This window comes from Pseudorasbora parva, chromosome 20, assembly GCF_024679245.1.
Source record: "Pseudorasbora parva isolate DD20220531a chromosome 20, ASM2467924v1, whole genome shotgun sequence".
In the NCBI taxonomy this organism is placed as follows: Eukaryota; Metazoa; Chordata; class Actinopteri; order Cypriniformes; family Gobionidae; genus Pseudorasbora; species Pseudorasbora parva.
In genome coordinates, this window is record NC_090191.1 from 16,645,582 (window position 1) to 16,669,448 (window position 23,867).

Genomic DNA, 23,867 nt, shown 5'->3' on the forward strand with positions numbered 1-23,867 from the left:
CATGAATCCAGACTCTGAGCAGACCGCAGAGCTCATTGAGGACCTCAGTGTGGAGGAGCGAGATGAAGATGAGGGCTTCTGTGACATCAGTGAGGATCACACCATTACTGATCCGGAAGCTGTTCTGTCACCATCCTCCACACTCACACTGGGTTCTCCCACCCTGGTCACCAGCAGTGACATATCTGCACTGGGCTCCACATCCCCTTCACTGCTCCCTGACCCCACACATGGCCTCACACAGTCTCATTCATCAGCTGGACCTTCAGGGACTGCTGTCTCTCCTTTCCCCTCAGAGCCAGAGGATGCTGGTCAGGATGATGACGACGATGATGATGATGATGATGATGGAGAGATGGTAAATACCACTCCTTTGTATTTCTTTCAAATCAAGTATAATATTTCAAACAGTGATGAATTAACATCCATTGCTTTAAATCCAGACTTTCTACATATTCTAAATGTAAACGTAAAGCCTAAAGTCATAAGTAAGCAGGAAATATGCATCAAGTCAGATTTATTTCTATAGTGCTTTGATCTATACATATTGGGTCAAAAGAGCTTTTTTGTGATAAACAGGAAAATAACAGAATTTTGCATCAAATAGATGTCATGTAGTAATTTCTTTGTATGTGTGTTTGTATTTTTAATAGGCTGTTGACTACCAAAATGTCCCGGGTTATCAGCATGTGGACAGGCTGGCAGAATATCTGGTGGAACTCCGGGGTCACACAACCCTCAGCCTGACCAACCAGGAAGCCAACACAATAATTGCTCTTTGGCAGAACCTGGATGACCAGGACAAGAAAGGGGTGGTGAAAGCAGCTCGTTACCAAAAGAGACTGCTGAGTGGACGCTTCAGAGTCCCAAAGAGGCCCACTCAGAACCCAGGGGTAGAGAGCACCATCAGATGTGTGCTGGGTGCAAGTGGCATAGCTGCTCAGTGGCCTGACTGTTGCCGTCTGGTGGAGACCATCTTCATCAGACTTTGCAATGCTCACCCAAGCCCCAAAAGAAAAGGCAAAGGAGCCCTGTCGAGATGGTCTCTGATCCTGCAAGACTATCGCAGGATAAGGCAGCTTGTACTGGGCAACGGCTTGGTGATGGGAGGGACGTCAATCCAGCTGGTGGAGGTTAACCAGAACACCCTGATTCAGTGGTACAACAACAGACAGAAAAAGCAGGAACTGTCTGTGCTGCTTCAGGGTATTCAGTTGCCTCAGCCCCTCCATGTTGCTCAGGAGCCTCTCCAGGTTGCTAAACGCTTACGGACTGAGCCAGAACAACCAGGGGAACAGCACCAGTTTAAGCTGCCAGAGAGCACAGCAGGTCAGGCAAAGCAGAGGCAGACTTCTGTTGGGCGACCCCCTCTCAGACCCAAGGCACCAGCGCAGAGCCAGATGTTGGTGACACCATCAGCCCCTGGATCATCACTGCAGATGGTACCAAATATTATGATACCAGCAGCACCAGGGTTCCACGGTGTGCCAGTGTTTCAGGTGCCAATGTACCAGGGAGTCCAAATGGTCCAGGGAATCCCAATGGTCCAAGGTGTTCAAATGGTACAAGGAATGCCAATGATGCAGCCACTGTTACAGCCTACAGTGGTGCGGGGAACCAGCTCACAGCCTGCTACACCAGAAACCATGCCTAAGAGACCCTACAGGAGAACTGTAGAGGCAAACACGTGCAAAAAATGTGGGCAATACAAAACCAGTGCAACGGGACATAGCCAGTACAGGGGCAGGGTGTATTGCCCACAGACTGAGACAGTTTGCAAGGAGGTGTGGTTAGAGGAAATGTGGCGAAACATTTCTAAATAATTTATCTTTTTTTTAATATGTATATATATATATATATATATATATATATATATATATATATATATATATATATATTATTGTATATAGCGTGAAATATTTTTAAACTTTATTTAACATTTTATTTCTTGTTTTTGAAAACCTATTTATTGATTTTTACAATTGTACATTTAATATTTTAAAGTTGTTATTTAACATTTTATTTACCTTTTATGTTTGAAAATTTGTTTAACATTTTATTTTATTTAACATTCATTACTGTTCTGTTTGCATAATTGCAAAATAAAAACAAATTGGCAAAGTGATTGCATTTTGACTTTTTTACTTTCATATAACACTGCAGCAATAAAACATTTGTATATTAAAAGATCATTTGTACATTTCTTGATCTTGTGATAGACCTTTTTCAGCATATTGGTTATTCAGTAATGGGTCGCATCTTTGTTTATAATAATATAATAATAACACCGTTCCATTGATAATTGTATTTTTCTTTAAAGAACATCAAAAAACACAACAAACTATTTATGTGTATTTTATTAGAACTGGAACAGTATACATTAAAAAATATATTATTTCATTTAAATATAAATATTACAAAAATTTGTTTTGTTGACCTTTTTACTTTCATATAACACTGCAACAATAAAAAAATAATTTGTACATTTTCTTATTAATGTGACAAACATTTTTCAGCAAATGGGTTGCATCTTTCAAATACAGATTTGCAAAAGTCTTGTGTGAATGTAACCTAAAACAAATGCTTGATTAGATCAAATATATAACAACTAGTAAATAATAATAACATTGTTCCATTGGTAATTTTATTTTTCATGAAAGAATATCAAAAACACAACAAACTAATTACATATGTGTATTTTATTAACACTGGAACAGTATGCATCCAAAAATGTGTTTATTTAATTCAAATATAAATATTACAAAAAGCTGTCTTTTGCTGGAATCGAACCCCGGTCTTGGTGAGCACCTGCAATAGAAAACAGTGTAATGTAAATGCGTGATTTTCCCACACGAAGTAACCGGAAAAGGCATCACAAGACATATGCTTAGGAAGAAAAATCTCTGAACGTCACATTTCACCCTTTCTTTTCTTCATTTTTTCCCTCTCTTCTTCCCCTTCTCCCTTTCTTCCTTCCCCCTTTTCTTCCCTTCTTCCCCGCCTTTGTTGGACTATTGTTCCCCAGCTTGAACGCAGCGCCTTAGACCGCTCGGCCATCCTGACATGACAGCTCACGGTGAGCAGCGTGTTTGGAGCTGCACCGAATGGCAGATGATCCAGAAGCTAGTGCTTCACCACTCACACTGGCCACAGCACATGCCTTGTTGGCGCAGTTAGGCAGCGCGTCAGTCTCATAATCTGAAGGTCGTGAGTTTGAGCCTCACACGGGGCATAGTGGTGCTTTTTGGCACACAAGAGCGTTTAGGCAAAAGAGCGGGTTTCCTCATACCCTTTTGTGTGATTGTCCATTCCTTCATGAGCAATGCGATTGAAATCCAGTCATTTTGTAGGGCAGATGTTGAATAAATGCAGAAATAGTATTCCTCTCATATTAACCTAAACTGGGGCAGTGTCACTACAATGTTTTGTTCAGTCTGAACATAATTCTTTCATTCTCATGACGTTTCTTGTCAGTAGTGATGTAATGTTTCGCTTGACATGCCATGAATCTCATTCCATGACATTCCATCCCACAGCCCATAAACCCATGACATGTCATTCCAAGAGATTTCCAGGAATTCCTTGCCATGAAATTCTACTGCACCCCCAAAATTTCAGTCCATGACATCACAGTCAAACTCCAAGAATCCCATTGCATCCCTCCAAAGAAACCCCAAACAAAACATGAATACCCTTTCATAAACAAGTTCTCATTCCGGTAAACATCATAACATGTTATTCCATTGAATGCTATTCTATAAAACATGTCCAATTTCATGAAATGTCAGGACATGACATTCCCTGGAAACTGCATGAAAATTCCACAGAATCCCATACATGGCACAAAAGTGTTACTTTAAAGTTCATGCGATGCCGGTGGTCAGAGGTACCGTAGTGTTCCATTGGCTCTGACATGAACTGAATTGCAGTGCTTCGTCAATATTAGCGTGTTACTGGGTCAACTTGCCAGAGGGTTAAAGAGTCTACCTGGAGCCCGCAACCAAAGGTTAGGTCTGTCAGAAGTGGGATTCGAACCCACGCCTCCAGGGGAGACTGCGACCTGAACGCAGCGCCTTAGACCGCTCGGCCATCCTGACATGACAGCGCACGGTGAGCAGCGTGTTTGGAGCTGCACCGAATGGCAGATGATCCAGAAGCTAGTGCTCCACCACTCACACTGGCCACAGCACATGCCTCGTTGGCGCAGTTAGGCAGCGCGTCAGTCTCATAATCTGAAGGTCATGAGTTCGAGCCTCACACGGGGCAGAGTTGTGCTTTTTAGCACACAAGAGCGTTCAGGCAAAAGAGCGGGTTTCTTCATACCCTTTTGTGTGATTGTCCATTCCTTCATGAGCAATGCGATTGAATTCCAGTCATTTTGTAGGGCAGATGTTGAATAAATGCAGTAATAGTATTCCTCTCATATTCACCTAAAATGGGGCAGTGTCACTACAATGTTTTGTTCAGGTTGAACATAATTCTTTCATTCTCATGATGTTTCTTGTCAGTAGTGATGTAATGTTTCGCTTGACATTTCATGATTCTCATTCCATGACATTTCATCCCACAGCCCATAAATCCATGACATGTCATTCCAAGAGATTTCCAGGAATTCCTTGCAATGAAATTCTACTGCACCCCCAAAATTTCAGTCCACGACATCACAGTCAAACTCCAAGAATCCCATTGCATCCCTCCAAAGAAACCCCAAACAAAACATGAATACCCTTTCATAAACAAGTTCTCATTCCGGTAAACATCGCAACATGGTATTCCATTGAATGCTATTCTATAAAACATGTCCAATTTCATAAAATGTCAGGACATGACATTCCCTGGAAACTGCATGGAAATTCCACAGAATCCCATACATGGCACAAAAGTGTTACTTTAAAGTTCATACGATGCCGGTGGTCAGAGGTACCGTAGTGTTCCATTGGATCTGACATGAACTGAAATGGAGTGCTTCATCAATATTAGTGTGTTACTGGGTCAACTTGCCAGAGGGTTAAAGACTCTACCTGGAGCCCGCAACCAAAGGTTAGGTCTGTCAGAAGTGGGATTCGAACCCACGCCTCCAGGGGAGACTGCGACCTCAACGCAGCGCCTTAGCTCGGCCATCCTGACATGACAGCTCACGGTGAGCAGCGTGTTTGGAGCTGCACCGAATGGCAGATGATCCAGAAGCTAGTGCTTCACCACTCACACTGGCCACAGCACATGCCTCGTTGGCGCAGTTAGGCAGCGCGGCAGTCTCATAATCTGAAGGTCGTGAGTTCGAGCCTCACACGGGGCAGAGTGGTGCTTTTTGGCACACAAGAGCGTTTAGGCAAAAGAGCGGGTTTCTTCATACCCTTTTGTGTGATTGTCCATTCCTTCATGAGCAATGCGATTGAAATCCAGTCATTTTGTAGGGCAGATGTTGAATAAATGCAGTAATAGTATTCCTCTCATATTCACCTAAAATGGGGCAGTGTCACTACAATGTTTTGTTCAGTCTGAACATAATTCTTTCATTCTCATGACGTTTCTTGTCAGTAGTGATGTAATGTTTCGCTTGACATGCCATGAATCTCATTCCATGACATTCCATCCCACAGCCCATAAACCCATGACATGTCATTCCAAGAGATTTCCAGGAATTCCTTGCCATGAAATTCTACTGCACCCCCAAAATTTCAGTCCATGACATCACAGTCAAACTCCAAGAATCCCATTGCATCCCTCCAAAGAAACCCCAAACAAAACATGAATACCCTTTCATAAACAAGTTCTCATTCCGGTAAACATCACAACATGGTATTCCATTGAATGCTATTCTATAAAACATGTCCAATTTCATGAAATGTCAGGACATGACATTCCCTGGACACTGCATGAAAATTCCACAGAATCCCATACATGGCACAAAAGTGTTACTTTAAAGTTCATGCGATGCCGGTGGTCAGACGTACCGTAGTGTTCCATTGGCTTTGACATGAACTGAATTGCAGTGCTTCGTCAATATTAGCGTGTTACTGGGTCAACTTGCCAGAGGGTTAAAGAGTCTACCTGGAGCCCGCAACCAAAGGTTAGGTCTGTCAGAAGTGGGATTCGAACCCACGCCTCCAGGGGAGACTGCGACCTGAACGCAGCGCCTTAGACCGCTCGGCCATCCTGATATTACAGTGCACGGTGAGCAGCGTGTTTGGAGCTGCACCGAATGGCAGATGATCCAGAAGCTAGTGCTCCACCACTCACACTGGCCACAGCACATGCCTCGTTGGCGCAGTTAGGCAGCGCGTCAGTCTCATAATCTGAAGGTCGTGAGTTCGAGCCTCACACGGGGCAGAGTGGTGCTTTTTGGCACACAAGAGCGTTTAGGCAAAAGAGCGGGTTTCTTCATACCCTTTTGTGTGATTGTCCATTCCTTCATGAGCAATGCGATTGAAATCCAGTCATTTTGTAGGGCAGATGTTGAATAAATGCAGAAATAGTATTCCTCTCATATTCACCTAAACTGGGGCAGTGTCACTACAATGTTTTGTTCAGTCTGAACATAATTCTTTCATTCTCATGACGTTTCTTGTCAGTAGTGATGTAATGTTTCGCTTGACATGCCATGAATCTCATTCCATGACATTCCATCCCACAGCCCATAAACCCATGACATGTCATTCCAAGAGATTTCCAGGAATTCCTTGCCATGAAATTCTACTGCACCCCCAAAATTTCAGTCCATGACATCACAGTCAAACTCCAAGAATCCCATTGCATCCCTCCAAAGAAACCCCAAACAAAACATGAATACCCTTTCATAAACAAGTTCTCATTCCGGTAAACATCACAACATGGTATTCCATTTAATGCTATTCTATAAAACATGTCCAATTTCATGAAATGTCAGGACATGACATTCCCTGGAAACTGCATGAAAATTCCACAGAATCCCATACATGGCACAAAAGTGTTACTTTAAAGTTCATGCGATGCCGGTGGTCAGAGGTACCGTAGTGTTCCATTGGCTCTGACATGAACTGAATTGCAGTGCTTCGTCAATATTAGCGTGTTACTGGGTCAACTTGCCAGAGGGTTAAAGACTCTACCTGGAGCCCGCGACCAAAGGTTAGGTCTTTCAGAAGTGGGATTCGAAACCACGCCTCCAGGGGAGACTGCGACCTGAACGCCAGCTGCCGAAGGATAGTCCAACAATTTGAGGGAAATGTTTTACAATGCTCAACTCCACAGCCAATCACGGCGAAGTACTATAACATTTGCAACCAATCAGAAAGCGCCATTCTTAACATTTTCTTGACATTTTCAACATTTGACCAATCAGAGTTCAAGGAAATGTTGTGAGCGTGTTTACGCTTGTCACCGCTAGTTGGTGTCAGGAGGCTAGTCAGATGTCAATCAAGTTTCCGAGCTGAGCCGAAGGTGGCAGGCAGTAATGACATAGTTCTCGGGGGGCGTGTCAGAGTTCAAAAAAAGTTCAGTAGACGAGCATCACTGGCACGGAGGTCAGCGTCATTTTTACGGAGGTCAGGTCATCGGATAATAAGTTTATTTTTTATACAAAAAATACACAGCGAACAGGTAAGAAACCTAATTACACATTTGAATATGTTGTGTTGAGTTTATTTTGTAAAGAAATAATTGTATTAAGGGTAGTTTTGTCCAAAACGATTTAACCTAGGGCAAAAAAATGTCTGGAAAAAAACCCCATAAAGCCATGTCGGATACTGAATGGATAATTCGACTAAAAAAGTTTGCAAGCACAGGAGTTTGGCCATCAACTGAGGGTAACAGGCCAGCTCCTCGACAGAAAAAGTGGTATGAGATGTATCAAAGGGTGAGTGTGTGTGCTTAGTTTTTGCTACTTTTTCATGAAATAAACGACTTAAGTGTTTGTTGACTTGCATAATTGAACATTAGAATCGTTTGTTTAATGTATTTGCATAACAGAGCAACAACTTAGAGTTCAGTACAAACATGTACCTGATCTCTTTCATTAGAACAACAAATTAGAGTTCAGTACAAACATGTACCTGATCTCATTCATTAGAACAATGCACTGTTACTTATGGTTTACACAAATGTAAACCAGGTATCAATATTATTTATTTATATATATTTATGTAAATAATGTTGCAGGTATTTGAGATTTATTTCATACTATAAAAAAATAAAAAAGACTTTTTTGGTCTGGGAGGAGATTTGGAGATTTGAGAGAGCGGGGGCAGGGATGTTGGGGGATGGTTTGAAGGTGTGAAATTAAATGTTCCTCTCTTGTACCTCTCTTGTTCTTTTAATGGGGGAAACAAACTCATTCACTTTTTCTCTAATTTTACATTTTTGTAAAACACATTTTTGTGTCTCCCCTTCAAAGAACATATGACAAAAATAATTTATATAAAAATAAATATGACACACTTCCTGGAAAATGACAGTAAATCAATTTGCCATTCCAGTTTAGTTAGAAATGCATGTATTACATGTCAATTTTTACAGATTGAAAAATGTCCGATGCAGTCTCGCGGCCAGACAACTTTACTTGGAGCAGTCCCAAAGTGCATGTGTGGTTTTCACACTCAAATCCAGACCCAAGGCACCAGCGCAGAGCCAGATGTTGGTGACACCATCAGCCCCTGGATCATCACTGCAGATGGTACCAAATATTCTGATCCCAGGAGCACCAGGGTTCCAGGGGGTGCCAATGTTTCAGGTGCCAATGTTCCAGGAGTCCAAATGGTCCAAGGGAATCCCCATGGTCCAAGGAGTACAAATGGTACAGGGAATGCCAATGATGCAGCCACTGTTACAGCCTACAGTGGTGCAGGGCACCAGCTCACAGCCTGCTACACCAGAAACCATGCCCAAGAGACCCTACAGGAGAACTGTAGAGGCGAACACTTGCAAAAAATGTGGGCAATACAAAACAAGTGCAACGGGACATAGCCAGTACAGGGGCAGGGTGTATTGCCCACAGACTGAGACTGTTAGCAAGGAGGTGTGGTTAGAGGAAATGCGGCGAACCATTTCCAAATAATTTTTCTTTTTTTCTTTTTTTATATATATTATTGTATATAGCAATATTTTTAAACTTTATTTAACATTTTATTTCTTGTTTTTGAAAACCTATTTATAGATTTTTACAATTGTACATTTAATATTTTAAAGTTGTTATTTAACATTTTATTTACCTTTAAGGTTTGAACATATGTTTAACATTTTATTTTATTTAATATTCATTATTTGCATAATTGTAAAATACAAACCAATTGGCAATTGATTGCATTTTGACTTTTTTACTTTCATATAACACTGCAGCAACAAAATATTTGCATATTAAAAGATAATTTGTACATTTCTTGATCTTGTGATAGACATTTTTCAGCATATTGGTTATTCGGTAATGGGTCGCATCTTTGTTCATAATAATATAATAATAACACCGTTCCATTGGTAATTGTATTTTTCTTGAAAGAACATCAAAAAACACAAACTATTTATGTGTATTTTATTAAAACTGGAACAGTATGCATTAAAAAATATATTATTTATATACAAATACTAATAAAAAAATAGTATTGTTGACCCTTTTACTTTCACTGCAACAATAAAACATTTGTATATTAAAATAGAATTTGTACAATTTCATATTCATGTGACAAACATTTTTTAACATATTGGTTGCTCTGTAATGGGTTGCATCTTTCAAATAAAGATTTGCAAGAGTCTTGTGTGAATGTAACCTAAAACAAATGCATGATTAGATCAAATATATAACAACTAGTAAATAATAATAACATTGTTCCATTGGTAATTTTATTTTTCATGAAAGAATATCAAAAACACAGGAAACTAATTACATATGTGTATTTTATTAACAGTGGAACAGTATGCATCCAAAAAAATTGTTTATTTAATTCAAATATAAATATTACAAAAAGTTTTATTTTGCTGGAATCGAACCCCGGTCTTGGTGAGCACCTGCAATAGAAAACAGTGTAATGTAAATGTGTGATTTTCCCACACGAAGTAACCGGAAAAGGCATCACAAGACATATGCTTAGGAAGAAAAATCTCTGAACGTCACATTTCACCCTTTCTTGTCTTAATTTTTTTCCTCTCTTCTTCCCCTTCTCCTTTTCTTCCTCCCCCCTTTTCTTCCCTTCTTCCCCGCCTTTGTTGGACTATTGTTCCCCAGCTTGCTGCTCTAGGGGTCCTGGAGGGTCCAACCACTGGAATTAGAGAAAACGAACCCGGGGTGGCAACGGGATGCTTCTGGTAAGAGACAAACTTAAAATTTGGGAAAGAATTTTAAATAGAATTTGGTTAAATTGAAATTTGAACTGATACGGATAAACCATGGTGGGAGTCTGAATATGTGGTGAAATAAGACCTAGATTGGTCTGGGGGCCATTTTACCTAGATTGGGATTGGTCCAGGGACCATTTTACCTAGATTGGGATTGGTTCCGCCCGCGGTCAGGTAACCAGGGCATATAAAAAAATAAAAATAAAAAAAGAGAAAATAAGACCTAGATTGGTCTAGGGGCCATTTTACCTAGATTGGGATTGGTCCGGGGGCCCTTTTACCTAGATTGGGATTGGTCCCACCCGCGGTCAGGTAACCAGGGCAAAAAAAGTCGGGCGTTTGAGTAAGCGTCCGTCCCGTCTGGTCTGGGTGAAGGATAAGATCTGTACGGAGACGTCCGACAGATTACTAGCGTGCACGCGAACAGCCACAGACTCAGACTGCCAATATGGTAAAATCCCAAAGCAAGCTAGCAGAATATGATACACCGGTGTTTTTGTCAAATGGGAAAATTATATGGCCAAAAATGCATGCAAGGTATAGAGAAATTAATTCAATTAATTATGATTTCCAAAAGAGGGAATTCTGTGTTTCACCAGGCTGAAAGGGGTCTGTTGAAGAGAGGAGATTAATCTAGGGGCTGTTTTGGGGGATGTGTGTGAGAAATGCAAACTAACAGTGTTGAATGAAACTGATAGCAGAGAAAGGAAAATGTTGTCTGATCACACAGCTGTTTAAAGATCGCTGGTGACTATGAACTTTGATTAAGCTATAGATAACAATTTATGATAACTAAATTAGAGCTAACAATTTGAATGGCATGATAAGTAACTTGATTAGTCTGAATAAAGATTTTGAGACTAGAGAGCAAATTCTGTAAGCAGCTCTGCTCTGAAGATAGCAATTGAAATAAATAAGCAGAATTTATTAAGAAAATGGGCAGTAATGCTTTAATTATGCGTAGATCCCAGTAACTGAGGGATTGTATAATCTGGTAACATTAAACTCTGAAGGAAAGATCCCAGTAATTGAGGGATTGTATAATCTGATAACATTAAACTCTGAAGGAAAGATCCCAGTAACTGAGGGATTGTATAATATGATAACATTAAACTCTGAAGGAAAGATCCCAGTAACTGAGGGATTGTATAATCTGATAACATTAAACTCTGAAGGAAAGATCCCAGTAACTGGGGGATTGTATAATCTGATAACATTAAACTCTGAAGGAAAGATCCCAGTAACTGAGGGATTGTATAATATGATAACATTAAACTCTTGTAGCGACTCAGGCGAATCAAACACACAATCACCAGTTACATTTAACAAATATGTTTTGAATGCTCTGTGCTGAGTAGCAGACCTTCCCCCAACACAACAGAGAAAGATTCTCCGTTACCCTGGAAACCATCTGATAAGAAGTTTTACGGCCCAAAAGAATTTGGCCACATGAAAAGTTCCATACACAGAGAGCTAAAGGTTGTAAAACACACGCTTTGACCTCAAATTATAGACAAACCATCTATAAATGAACATGCACCCCAGGACATTGTATGTAAACACATAACTGTCTTGTAAAATGTTTCTTCTGTATGGTATTTTGCAACTTTTTATCTTTGTCTTAACAAATTACTAGTTCAGATAACCTCATATATGTCATGTCTCCTATCAAATTAATGCTCACTTCACGACTTACACTTCCATGTATATCACTTATTCAGAAAATGCAGTGTGTGTTTGTTGCATTAATTAGAATATGAATGGTCAGAGACCCACTGATTCAAGTTTTGAAACAAAGAGCCATAAAATCTTCTGAGGAACTTCCCGCCTGGAAATCCCAACAATCTCATTGGTTAAGTCTAACCCTGGAGGGCCGGACTACTCCCAGACTTTAAAAGGGGTGCTCGGATGCCCCCCTTTCTCTCTTACTTCTCCAAAATGCTCTTGTCTTCTCTCCCTGGCTGAACCAACACGCCCCCCCCCCCCCCAAGCAGGGAGGGGCTCCAGACACAGAGCCATGTGCTGTGTGGGACCAGAAACCGAGGCCCACCACACTATGGGGCCAACAGGCCTCAGCTCTTCCAAAAATCTTCTCTTCTACAATCCGATCTTCAACAATCCTTTTCTCCTCGCTTCATCAAATTACTAGCCCCAAGGGCATTCTTCAGAAGGAGAACACGGAGCATCCCTAAAAGCAACCAGCCGCTCCCTCTCGACCTCGGAAAGAACCACCGGACACGCAGGACATTTGAATTCGGAACACACACACACACACACGCGAGAAGTCACAACTAGAGCAAGTATTATCTTCCAAATTCAAACTGCTGTTAAGAGGGTGTGTTATTTTCCCGTTGGGACAAGTTAACTCCGTGAAGGTTGTATTTGATGAACTGAAGGAAAGCTGCTTCTTATCCCCCCCACTCTCTTTGTCTCTCTCTCTCTCTCTCTCTCTCTCTCTCTCTCATCTCTCTCTCTCTTTTATCTCTCTCTAATTTCAGTCTATTCATTATTCTCTTTTATGTATTCTTTCGTTAATATCTATACTTCTACTCTCTTGATGCATATTTAGTATGTACTTTCTGTGTGAATTGTAGTGTTATTTTTAGTCTGTGTTTATTAAACCTCCAAAAGACATTTAATGAGTTGAATCTGTTATTCTGCCACATACACAAAGTCAATGAAACTTGCGATCTAACGTTACCTAACTGCTTATGCTACTATGTTAGTAAAGTAAACTGTATGACCATTTGAAATATTGAACTTGTCCTGATTAGTAAAGTTAATGTTTCTTATGCGCTCGTAAAGCAGTAATCCCTTATTGAGAATTGATTTGAAAAGTCTATAACTAATTTGCAGGACAAACTTAGTAGGATAATTTCAAGCAATTCCGTAAAGGGTTACTTGTATTTAATTAAACAATTTTCCCTATCGGAAAATTTTAATACGTAATGAACAACTGGCAAATTATATTCATAAATTCATGAATATTGAATATTAAATCCCTTTTGAGTTAATTATTCCCAGAGACATTAAACTCATAAGTCATTGTTGTTACATATTATATGGTGGAGAATTTACCGGGCAAGTTTCAAACGTTTGTGTATGTGTGAATGATATTCATATTCTATTCATTGTGTATTTTTGGGGTATTAATAACCTGCATGCGCGTTTTTGTTTTGTTTGTTTTGGTGTTGTTTTGTGAATTTTGAGGTACCGCGCAAAGCGAACCCAAGCATAAACAGATGCTGAGAAATGTTGAAGTAGCCGGGTTATATTAATGAAAGTATAAACGGTGGTAAATCCGCGTGATCTCCGAAAACCTCTGCGGCCGTAGGCGCAATAGGGTTTATCCGCGTGATTTCCAAACAAATGTATTGTAGAAAACCCATACATTTGACTCGAGCAATATATTATGTGTTCCATCAAAATAATGAGATTTTGATGTAGTCTGTAGACACGTACGTTGCGGTATCCCGCTTGATCTGAACTACGGAAAGTTTCTATCATTGCGGAAGATTGGGACAGGGCGAGACTCTCCTGTACAATAAGAGGCCTCAGAATAATTATTATATCGTTAAGATAAACGATAACTCCTGGTTTAAGTCTGGCGTAGCTAACCAAAGACCTGAGACCTAAAACATTTGAATCAAAGATGCTGAAAACCGTCAGCCATATTGATAAATGTCTATTGGAGTCCATGTAAAATGCGTGAATAGGCAGACGATAAATTCCTGTTTTCACCCGTTTCGTTGCTCGTGCACCAGAGTCATTTTTAAATGATTGCAAAAGCCAGTAAAGTGTAGAAAACGCCACTTGCAGAACGCCAGGGCGACTCAAAAATTGCAACGCCGCTTGCAGAACGCCAGAGGGAGACTCAAAAATTGCAACGCCGCTTGCAGAACGCCAGAGGGCGACTCAAAAATTGCAACGCCGCTTGCAGAACGCCAGAGGGCGACTCTAAAACCAGACAAAGCCATCTGGTGAGCATTTCCGCCTAACTAACTCTAGTCTAGGGCGGGCGCAACAGCGCCATCGTGTGGATAAATTCGGATAGTTTCACTCTCCGTTATTTGATTCTGCCTTAACAAAATAAGTTTGAGCCTATAAATTGTTTATCACATACATCACCTTGATGCACCCTGGACACATCCTCAGTGATGTTACCTGGGGTCACGGAGTGTTTCGGGTCTTTCAAGCATCATACACTCTCACCCAGGCGACCCAGCCGGGGTTGATCAGGCCCTAGCTTGTGTCCAGGTAGCCCTACCCCACCCATGGTTCTCCTCTCTTTATCCACAGCCACCTTGAGGCAACTTCTGCTGACTCTGTGACCTCCTTAATGGCCCTTCGCTTACTAGCCCCTATGATGCCCAGGATGTTATAGGCCCTGCAGAGAGACTGGCCAGCAAACCCTCTACATCCAACCTCAATGGGCTCACACCGTGCTCGCCAACCATTATTCCGGCACTCCTCCACTAGCTCAGCGTATTTTGCCCTCTTTCTCTCATTGGCCTCCTCAATACGGTCCTCCCAGGGTACGGTAAGTTCAAGGAGAACGATCTGCTTAGAGGTCTCTGAGATGAGTAGCATGTCAGGCCGCAATGTTGAGGTGGCGACAGCTTCTGGGAATTTCAGTTGCTTCCCCAGGTCAGCTTTCAACTCCCAGTCTCGTGCTGTTGCTAGCAGCCCTGATGAGGTGGCCCTGGCCGCTAGTGGTGGCTTGTCCCCAGCCCGGACAAAAGCAATAGTGTTCTTCACTGGGCGGAGGCGCTTACAGTGGTCAATTCCACAGCTGATGGTATTTGCTATGACTTTCAAGACTTGGTCATGACGCCAACGGTAGCGCCCTTCGCCCAGTGCTTTTGGACAGCAGCTTAGGATGTGCTCCAGAGTCCCCCTCCTCAGGCAGAGTGTGCAGGCTGGCGACTCCACCAATCCCCAGCTGAACAGGTTGGATGGGCTTGGTAGTACATCGTAGACAGCCTGGATCAGGAACCGTAGGCGATGGGGTTCTGCTTTCCACAGCTCCGCCCATGTGACTTTACGGTCCACTGCATTCTCCCATCTTGTCCAGGCTCCCTGCTGCCGCATTCCAACCATCCTGCTGGCCCGCTCCTCCTCTACTGCTACTCGCACCTCTTGCTGCACCAGTGCTCTCCTGTCCTTCCCCTGTGCCTTATTGTAGCGAGGTGTTGTGCCGCTACCCAGCCCAGCTCTTCCATGAGTCACTGCTCCTATCAATGACCTGTGCCGTAGCCGTGACTCAGCCTCATCCACCGCCGCTACTGCCCTCCACTTCCGCCCTGTCCTCACCTCGATCCCAGCCTGGGAGACCATCGGGTCTAGTGACTCTCTGTATTGCAGCACCTCCCTGGCCCGGCCCACCTTAAACTCCTCACTCAGGCCGCTGATGGGGAGCTTCAACTTATTGTTCTGGCCATACAAAGCAATGCTGCTCAGGCTTCGAGGTAGGCCCAGCCACTTCCGTAGAAACCTGCTGACTCTCCTCTCAAAGCCCTCGATGGTGGAGATTGGAACCTCATAAATCAGGAGGGGCCAGAGAATCCGTGGGAGGATGCCATGTTGGTAAATCCAGGCCTTGAACTTGCCAGGTAGGCCTGACTTGTCTACTGCAGCCAGCCAGCCCTCCAGTTCAATGTTGGTTGCATGGATGGCTGCCGTGTCCTTCAGGCTGCAGTCGAACACCTTTCCCAAGCTCTTCACTGGTTTATCTGTGATTGATGGTATCTGGGTCTTGCCGAGTGTAAAGCTGAACTTGTTGGAAACCTTTCCTTTCTTCAACACTAGAGCTCTAGACTTTGCTGGCTTGAAGCACATGCGCGCCCAGGATGTCATCTCTTCCAAGCCCTTCAAGATCCACCTGCCCCCTGGTACGTGTGGTGTCGTCACCGTCAGGTCATCCATAAAAGCCCTAATGGGCGGCTGGCGAATACCCGACTTGGTGAGGGGACCTCTGCACTGGGCCTCTGCAGACTTTACCAGCATATTCATGGCAAGTGCAAATAATATCACTGAAATTGTACATCCAGTGATAATTCCCTTCTCAAGCCTGTGCCAGTCTGATGTTGTAGACCCTGCAGAGACTCTGAGACTGAAACTGCCATAGTAGTCCAGAACAAGGTCTCTAAACTTGTCTGGGATGTGGTGCCGGCGCAAGGCCTCCTCAACCAGTTTGTGGGGTATGGACCCATAGGCGTTTGTAAGGTCCAACCACAGCACCACCAGGTCTCCCTTATTCTCCCGGGCTTCCCTGATCAGCTGTGTGACCACGCCTGTGTGCTCCAGACATCCCGGCACCTTTGGGATCCCTCCTTTCTGGACCGAGGTATCGATGTACGAGTTCCTCAGGAGGTAGTCGGTCAGCCGCCTAGCAACAATGCTGAAGAATATCTTGCCCTCAACACTGAGCAGTGAGATGTTTCTGAACTGGTCGATGGTCTTTGACTCTTCCTCCTTTGGAATCCACACCCCTTCTGCAAACCGCCACTGCTGAGCAACCTTTCCCCTCCTCCATATGACCTTCAGTATCTTCCAGAGTCTGTGGAGTAGCTTCGGGCAGTTCTTATAAACCTTGTAAGGTACCCCACTAGGTCCTGGAGCTGAACTTGCTCTGGCCGTTTTGATCACCTCCTGGATCTCCTTCCAGCTGGGCTCCTTTCTGTCAAAGTCCAGAGTTGGTGCAGGTGGATCAATCAGGTGCTGGCAGTGCCCCAGATCTTGTTCCCTGGATCTGTCACAGAAGGTGTCTCTGAGGTGACGATCGATCTCAACTTTGGAGCAGGTAAGCCGGCCACTCCGCTTCTTGCCAAGTAGCTGCTTTGTGAACCCAAAGGGATTCGCTATAAAGGCAGCCCGCTTCCTGGCCCTCTCTTTCCTCCTTCTCCTGTGCCACTCCGCTCTCCTCAGAGTCATTAACTTCTTACGAAGGATGACACGCAACTCTGCTAGAGGACCCCTCTCTTCCTCCCTCGCCTCCTTAAACTTCCTCCTCAGACTCTTCAGCTCTTGCCTAAGCTGGTGGATCTTGTGCGCCCTGTTGTTCATAGTGTAAGGGAGGTTCACTACTTTCTTCTCCTCCAGCCCAAATCTCTCAGCTGCTAGGCTGATGATGATGGTAGTCATTGTCAGGAGGCGTCGGTCAGCGTCACCCTTGACTCCTGCTTCCAAGATGGTATCGACGTCTTCATCAAACTGGAGCCACTCCTTCTCCTTGTTCGCTTGGGGCCATTTTACCCGCCGATGTTCTGATGTTCTGCATGGTTTTGGGGCCTGTGTCACACGGAGGTTCTGGGCGCTGTGGTTTGACTCCGGGCCTAGCTCCTCCTGCGTCTCACCAGGGGTGTTCCCTGTGCGCTGTGATACAGGAACCATCCGCACGCATCTCATCTTGGCCTGGTGGATTCTCAGGCCATGTGGGTTTTTGCACACTTTGCCGCAAAAGCATTGTGCACTCGTCGTCATGTTTCCATCGCTGTGTGTCGGTATCCTTTGGTCTATCCGAGTGGGATCCTCATCCTCCCCCCCTCTCGGGGATCCCTGGGGGTATAACTCCATAGGTCGATCTGTAGCTTGTAAAGTGGGTTCTTCCTCACAGAAGATGCAGGTTGGGCTGCTAACCCTCCCTACCCCGTTGCCGTCTCTCCGAGCTGTCCGCTGTCTCTCCAGCTGCCACCACACTGTTCTCGGTTGTCAATCAGTCTATTCCTGATCGTCACTGGTTGTTCCAGACAGTAGCTTATCACATACATCACCTTGATGCACCCTGGACACATCCTCAGTGATGTTACCTGGGGTCACGGAGTGTTTCGGGTCTTTCAAGCATCATACACTCTCACCCAGGCGACCCAGCCGGGGTTGATCAGGCCCTAGCTTGTGTCCAGGTAGCCCTACCCCACCCATGGTTCTCCTCTCTTTATCCACAGCCACCTTGAGGCAACTTCTGCTGACTCTGTGACCTCCTTAATGGCCCTTCGCTTACTAGCCCCTATGATGCCCAGGATGTTATAGGCCCTGCAGAGAGACTGGCCAGCAAACCCTCTACATCCAACCTCAATGGGCTCACACCGTGCTCGCCAACCATTATTCCGGCACTCCTCCACTAGCTCAGCGTATTTTGCCCTCTTTCTCTCATTGGCCTCCTCAATACGGTCCTCCCAGGGTACGGTAAGTTCAAGGAGAACGATCTGCTTAGAGGTCTCTGAGATGAGTAGCATGTCATTGCTTTTTGTCATTGCATTTATTGCTTACTGTTGTACAAAGTTTCATTTATACAATTTTTCTAGCAACAACCAAGTCTCCTTTCTCGCTGATTAAACACCCTTATTCGAATTTGAAGTTTAAAAAGAAACATAACTTCCTCTAACTCAAAGTGAAATTAGGTTTAAGTCACAGACAGTCCAATTGGAAGGAAGGACGCCACCGTGTGGCTATACCCTGTTAAGTCAGCGCAACACTAAATCCCTACGCCCTTCCTGATTAATTCTTTTATTTGGATAACTCCCACTTAGAGATTAATCGTTATAGGATAGGATTTTTTTTGATTGGCTTTCTTTTATTTGATTCTCCTTACAGGCTTATTTAAATTTCATTTAAACTTGCTTTGAATTTAATTTGAATTAAGTTGAGCTTCTAATTTTTTTATTTTTTTTTATTTTTTTTTATTTATAATTTTATTTTAATTTTTAATTTTAATTTAAATTTTAAATTTTAAATTAATTTAAATAAAAATGTTTTTAATTATTATTATTTTTATTTATTTTTTCTCTGCAAAAGTTTTTCTTTTCCCCTCCCATTGGGAATAAAGCTCAGTCTGGTAATTACAAACGGTATCAAAAGTGCGTTTTGTTTTATCATTACTTGACAGAAACTTTTGCCTTTTTCTAAATTGCTCTTGATATTTAATCTTCCACTTAAGCGACCTCAATTCACCCCGGATGAGCTAAATGGGATAACCCATAGTACAAGCCGAATTTTAGTATATCTTGAGCATTTAGCCTATTAATTTTCCTAACACTCCTGGCGCGCACGCTGACATTCCTTTCATTACAGACCAATTCATCTTGTGTTTGTTTCCACTGTGCTCTTTCCTATCCTCACTGTTGGACTATCACAATTGTGTTTCTTTCAGTTCACCAAGAGACCCCAAGGAGAATTAGATAGTCCCGGGACGACCGAGCAGCAGTTCACCAAGTGACCCCCAGGGCTACCGCCCACCTAATTGTCTAAATTGTCTATCTAACTGTCTACATCAGTTAACCAAAATTCCCAGCTATCCGTACGATAGCTCGTCAGCTTAGAACAAGCTTGCATTGGCTCTCTCTCTGTGTGTGTGTGTGTGTGTGTACTGTGTTTCTCTCGTCCACAGTAATGTTCCGTGCACCCAGTTCCGCCGTCCCGTGGGATCGCCTAACGACATGGCTGGAAGCGCTAATGGCCACCAGTCAAGGAAGTCTGGGGCAGCCGAGCCAGGAGCAACTGGACACCGAGCTAGACCAGCTGATGACACACGATCCCACGCACAGCTACTCCAACAAGGAAGTGGCCAAGATCCTCGGAAGCCTCGCCCACGTCCTCATCGCACAGGCACCTCTAAGCGAAGGGAGCTACGCCAACCTGGAACAGGAGGCAGCAATGCTAAAGCTTCAAGCCGAGGAGGCCCGGAGAGACCAAGCCCTCACCCAGCTTCGTCTAGATCAGCTTCTAGACACAGAGAAAGACGACGAAACAGACAAAGAACAAAGAAAAGAAATAGAAAGACTTCAAAAGACCCTGAAGGAGCTCCGTCGTGACACCGACCGACGAGTACAGTCAGAGAAAGACGCCAGGAAAAACCTCGACGAAAAGCTTTGGCGTGGCGAATCCCTCCTGGAGAGAGCCACTGATGAACTTAAAGACAGAGACATTAAAGCTAAAGTCTATGCAAAACATTTGCAGTCGGCACAAGCCGAGATCGACGAGCTCATCCAGCAAAGACACGAGCTCAAAAATGAACTTGACATGGTGCAAAGAGAACTGAGACAATCATATATAGTGCAACATTACCGGAAGGGGGAAACACACAACACAGAGTTTCCCCTGACCAGTTACTCCGCACATTTTAGCCACGAAGCAAGAGCTACGAAGGGGAATGACAGCCCCCTGTTTAAAAGAGCACCCGCCAGTCTCCACGAATCCCCGTCAGCAGCAGAGGAAAGGACGCCCTTCCAGGAAGTCAAGGTCAACAGCCACGAAGCTTCAAAGAACCTTGACAAGCTGGCCAGAAATATTCCTACCTTCAGCCCAGACCCGGCAGGAGGACACGACGTCCACGCATACTTAAGAGACATAGACTTTTACTTGCAAACTGTCGCTCACGCGAACAACTGGGACAGACTGTACCTGCTCAGGGCAACGTCTAATCGTGACGTACGGTGCTTTCTGGATCGACAACCAGAGGCCATCAAAGCGGACTACTGGCATCTACGACAAGCTCTAATTCATGAGTACTCCGACCCCGAGTCAGACCAGGGGCTCATCACTGCCATGGACCTCAAGCAAGCTCGACGTGAGACCTCACAGAACTTTTATAACAGACTTCGACGTGCCTACTTCGGGGCACGTAACGACCCAGGCATGGAGGAGGACATCAACTTCAAAACTCTTTTCCTCCGAAACCTGCACCCTACCATCAGTTACCACCTGGGGGTGCTGGCGTGCCCGCGCAGCATGGGCACGCAACAGTTAAGAGACTTGGCTCACAAAGCTTACGTCAAACAGAAAACCATTTCTGAAAAGACTGTAAAACAGGCCACCATCTGCACTGTCTCTGAGCACCACCCAGAGCTTACCCTAGAGGGCGCCCAACAGAACCACAGTTACCGACCCGTCAACAGAGAGTCCAAACCACTCCAAACCAGCAGAGGGCAGCGTGGTCATAATGGCGACCGTCCACGGTACCAGAGCGATCGCTCTGAAGGATCCTGGGACCCGCCTCGCCCAGAAAGCCAGCGAAGAGGCCACTCTCGACGGGACAATGGTAGGCCCAGACCTGAACCCACGTCTTGCAAAGAAAGTGTAGCTGCTTCTGAAGTTACAGAGCTCATAAAGATCCTGAAAGAGTTCCTCCGACAGAAACCTCACAAGGAAGACAAGAAGGACGGACCAGGTACAGCACGACAAGACATGATACCTGAAATCAACCTTCCCGCCCTTCCTGCAACTGAATCATCCACCCTGAACACTGTTCCCCAACCACGGACTAGTGTACTAACTGTTGCACCCCCACACGTCAGCAGCACACCCACACGACAGCTGACAGCAACAGCCTCTAATCAAGACAGTATCATGGGGCAGCCCAGCGTACCAAAAAGCGCTGTTTTGATTGTTTGCACGCATAATGAGACACTTGACACATATCCAGACGGCTTATCAAGCAACACACAGGTCCCCACACCAAGACTCCTGGGAAACCTAATCGAGAAGGGGATGGCTCGAAAACTCTTTCTGACTATCACTATGGAAAGGGAATTTTAGCTCGAAGCCCTAGTTGACAGTGGCTCCGACCTCACGCTTATACCCGCCCAACTGTTTGAAAGACTAAGATTTGAAGCACAGAGGCAAAATCGCACCCTTAACCTTCACACTTGTAAGCTAAATGTGCAGTCGTATAGCCAAAACGACATCCAGCTCAAGCACGTAGCTTCCATCCACCTGACAATTGGACCTACGAACCTGATACACCCCGTCTATGTCTCCCCTATAAGCACTTATCCATTTCTCATCGGAAAAGACCTGCTGGACCGCTTCGAACCCGTACTGGACTTCAAACAGCTGAAAGTCTGGGCTCAAGTGCGTGACCCTCTGCCCCTTCAGACACACACATCGTCTGAGCAAGACTGTCAAGTCACAGAGGTCACGGGAACTCCCGCAGAGCCAGACTGCCAGGTCACAAAGGTCACGGGACCCCCTGCAGCACACTGTGACAACCCAGCCTCAGCCCCGCAGCCAAGTTCAAGTTCGCTACTCTGCACATTTCAGCTATCCAAAGACTCTGATGCCTTCTGCCCCCAGGTCATGAATGACCTACAGCTGAATGACATTATCACAACGAACAGTATCCCTGCACTGTGGGCAGACAACTCAACCAAAAGTCTCTCACTGTGCAATGCAATCAGTAGAAACACACCACACGGCGACATGTGGGCACCCCCGAACCCCACATCCAGCCCCATTGTTGCAGTGCTAACCCACAGCAAGCGATCGACACCGGCTACAATGCCTGCCTTGCAGTCGCTATCGCTAACTCCGCAAATTTCCAACAACGATATTACGGATATGCAAACCTCTGACACTGCAATAAAGACAATTCTTGACCACCTCTCAGACCCCTCCAACCACCCTATCACTGACTCTGAGCTCATTGATGACTCTAGCCACAGACATCTACATATCTCCAGACACATGATGCGTATTCCGGACAACATTCTCTGGTTTGCACCCGATGGCAACACAGCGCCACAGCTTGTGGTGCCACGATCGCAAAGGGGGGTGATGCTAATGTACGCCCACAACACACCATGTGCTGGACACCACGGCACCAGAGCCACGTATGACACACTGAAACAGGTGGCATATGGGCCTGGGATGCATCAAGATGCGGCAGAGTATGTTAGAGAATGGCTAGTTCGCTGCCAGTTCCAACCAGCAAACCCGAACCACAGAGCCCCACTGCAACACAGAGGGACCACGTTCCCATGGTCAAACCTACAAATCGACCGGGTAGAACCCCTGCCCAGGTCCACAAAAGGCAAAAAGTACTTTCTCACAGTGGTGTGCCAGTTTACCAAGTGGGTGGAGTGTCGACCAGCACCCAACGACACCGCCCAGACCACGGCATACCCCCTGATGAATCACATCTTTTTCCTGTCAAGATTGCCACTGAGAATCAACTCATAGGCATCCACTTCACTACTGAGGCCATGCAACAGATCTGGAAATGCCTAAGAATCGCGGCCGTGATCATGCTCCTGTGCCTCCAGACAATCAGAGGCCAGCCACCACCAGACATCACACCAGGTCCAGCCTCGGGCATCGTACTGAGAGAGCAACCTGGACTCCTGATCACCAACTGCAAATGAATCCTCAAAAGAAAGACGTACTCTCCTGAACTTCACATCAGCAGCGCAAGCTCCTCCAGCCCTGCACACCGACGCAAAGGGGGGGAGGAGCCCAAGCCCTCTGCTTAGCCTTTCACCAGCCATTTTCCTGAAAGCCCCTGCAGCCGCAGAAGGAAAAGGATGCATTCAGACAAACCCTGAAATGGCACATGAAGACCTCAAGCAAATGGACAGATCCTTTCCTGCACTCACACCACAGAGTGCAGGAAACCACAACATCCATACCTATCTATGAGACATTGACCTTCACCTGCAGTCTTCGGCGACTGTGAACCACCAAGATAGACTCTATCTGCTCTGGATCACATCCAGCCCAGAGATGCGACGCTTTCTGGCTCGGCAGCCAGGAAACCTCCACTCGGACCACCCGCAGCTGAAACAGGCCAACATAGA

The 23,867-nt window shown here is 44.7% G+C and overlaps 2 protein-coding genes and 7 non-coding genes across 9 annotated transcripts; 5 read left to right on the top strand and 4 right to left on the bottom strand.

Moving 5' to 3' along the window:
- The first annotated feature begins 1 nt into the window (after position 1).
- LOC137049095 (uncharacterized) lies at positions 2–9,028 on the top strand. The gene is made up of 3 exons (XM_067427481.1): positions 2–358; positions 654–1,789; positions 8,512–9,028. Exons 1-3 carry the CDS (start codon positions 2–4, stop codon positions 9,026–9,028), a joined length of 2,010 nt encoding a protein of 669 aa, XP_067283582.1.
- On the top strand, positions 3,159–3,232 carry trnam-cau (transfer RNA methionine (anticodon CAU)). Its single transcript has one exon. It is a non-coding gene; the product is annotated as a tRNA-Met (tRNA).
- On the bottom strand, positions 4,015–4,097 carry trnal-cag (transfer RNA leucine (anticodon CAG)). Its single transcript has one exon. It is a non-coding gene; the product is annotated as a tRNA-Leu (tRNA).
- On the top strand, positions 4,193–4,266 carry trnam-cau (transfer RNA methionine (anticodon CAU)). The gene has a single exon. It is a non-coding gene; the product is annotated as a tRNA-Met (tRNA).
- On the bottom strand, positions 5,049–5,127 carry trnal-gag (transfer RNA leucine (anticodon GAG)). Its single transcript has one exon. It is a non-coding gene; the product is annotated as a tRNA-Leu (tRNA).
- trnam-cau (transfer RNA methionine (anticodon CAU)) lies at positions 5,223–5,296 on the top strand. The gene has a single exon. It is a non-coding gene; the product is annotated as a tRNA-Met (tRNA).
- Positions 6,079–6,161, bottom strand: trnal-cag (transfer RNA leucine (anticodon CAG)). Its single transcript has one exon. It is a non-coding gene; the product is annotated as a tRNA-Leu (tRNA).
- trnam-cau (transfer RNA methionine (anticodon CAU)) lies at positions 6,257–6,330 on the top strand. Its single transcript has one exon. It is a non-coding gene; the product is annotated as a tRNA-Met (tRNA).
- A 5,396-nt stretch (positions 9,029–14,424) lies between the features above and the next one.
- Positions 14,425–18,288, bottom strand: LOC137049503 (uncharacterized). Its single transcript, XM_067428026.1, has one exon. The coding sequence runs from the start codon at positions 17,872–17,874 to the stop codon at positions 14,563–14,565; it is 3,312 nt and encodes a 1,103-aa protein (XP_067284127.1). The 5' UTR covers positions 17,875–18,288; the 3' UTR covers positions 14,425–14,562.
- Positions 18,289–23,867: the final 5,579 nt, after the last annotated feature.

Coding starts and splice junctions, on each gene's coding strand:
- LOC137049503 (XM_067428026.1), bottom strand. CDS start 17,874: ATGGAGTTATACCCCCAGGGATCCCCGAGAGGGGGGGAGGATGAGGAT.
- LOC137049095 (XM_067427481.1), top strand. CDS start 2: ATGAATCCAGACTCTGAGCAGACCGCAGAGCTCATTGAGGACCTCAGT. Junction 359..653: donor ATGATGATGATGGAGAGATG/GTAAATACCACT, acceptor TATTTTTAATAG/GCTGTTGACTACCAAAATGT. Junction 1,790..8,511: donor ACAGTTTGCAAGGAGGTGTG/GTTAGAGGAAAT, acceptor TGTCCGATGCAG/TCTCGCGGCCAGACAACTTT.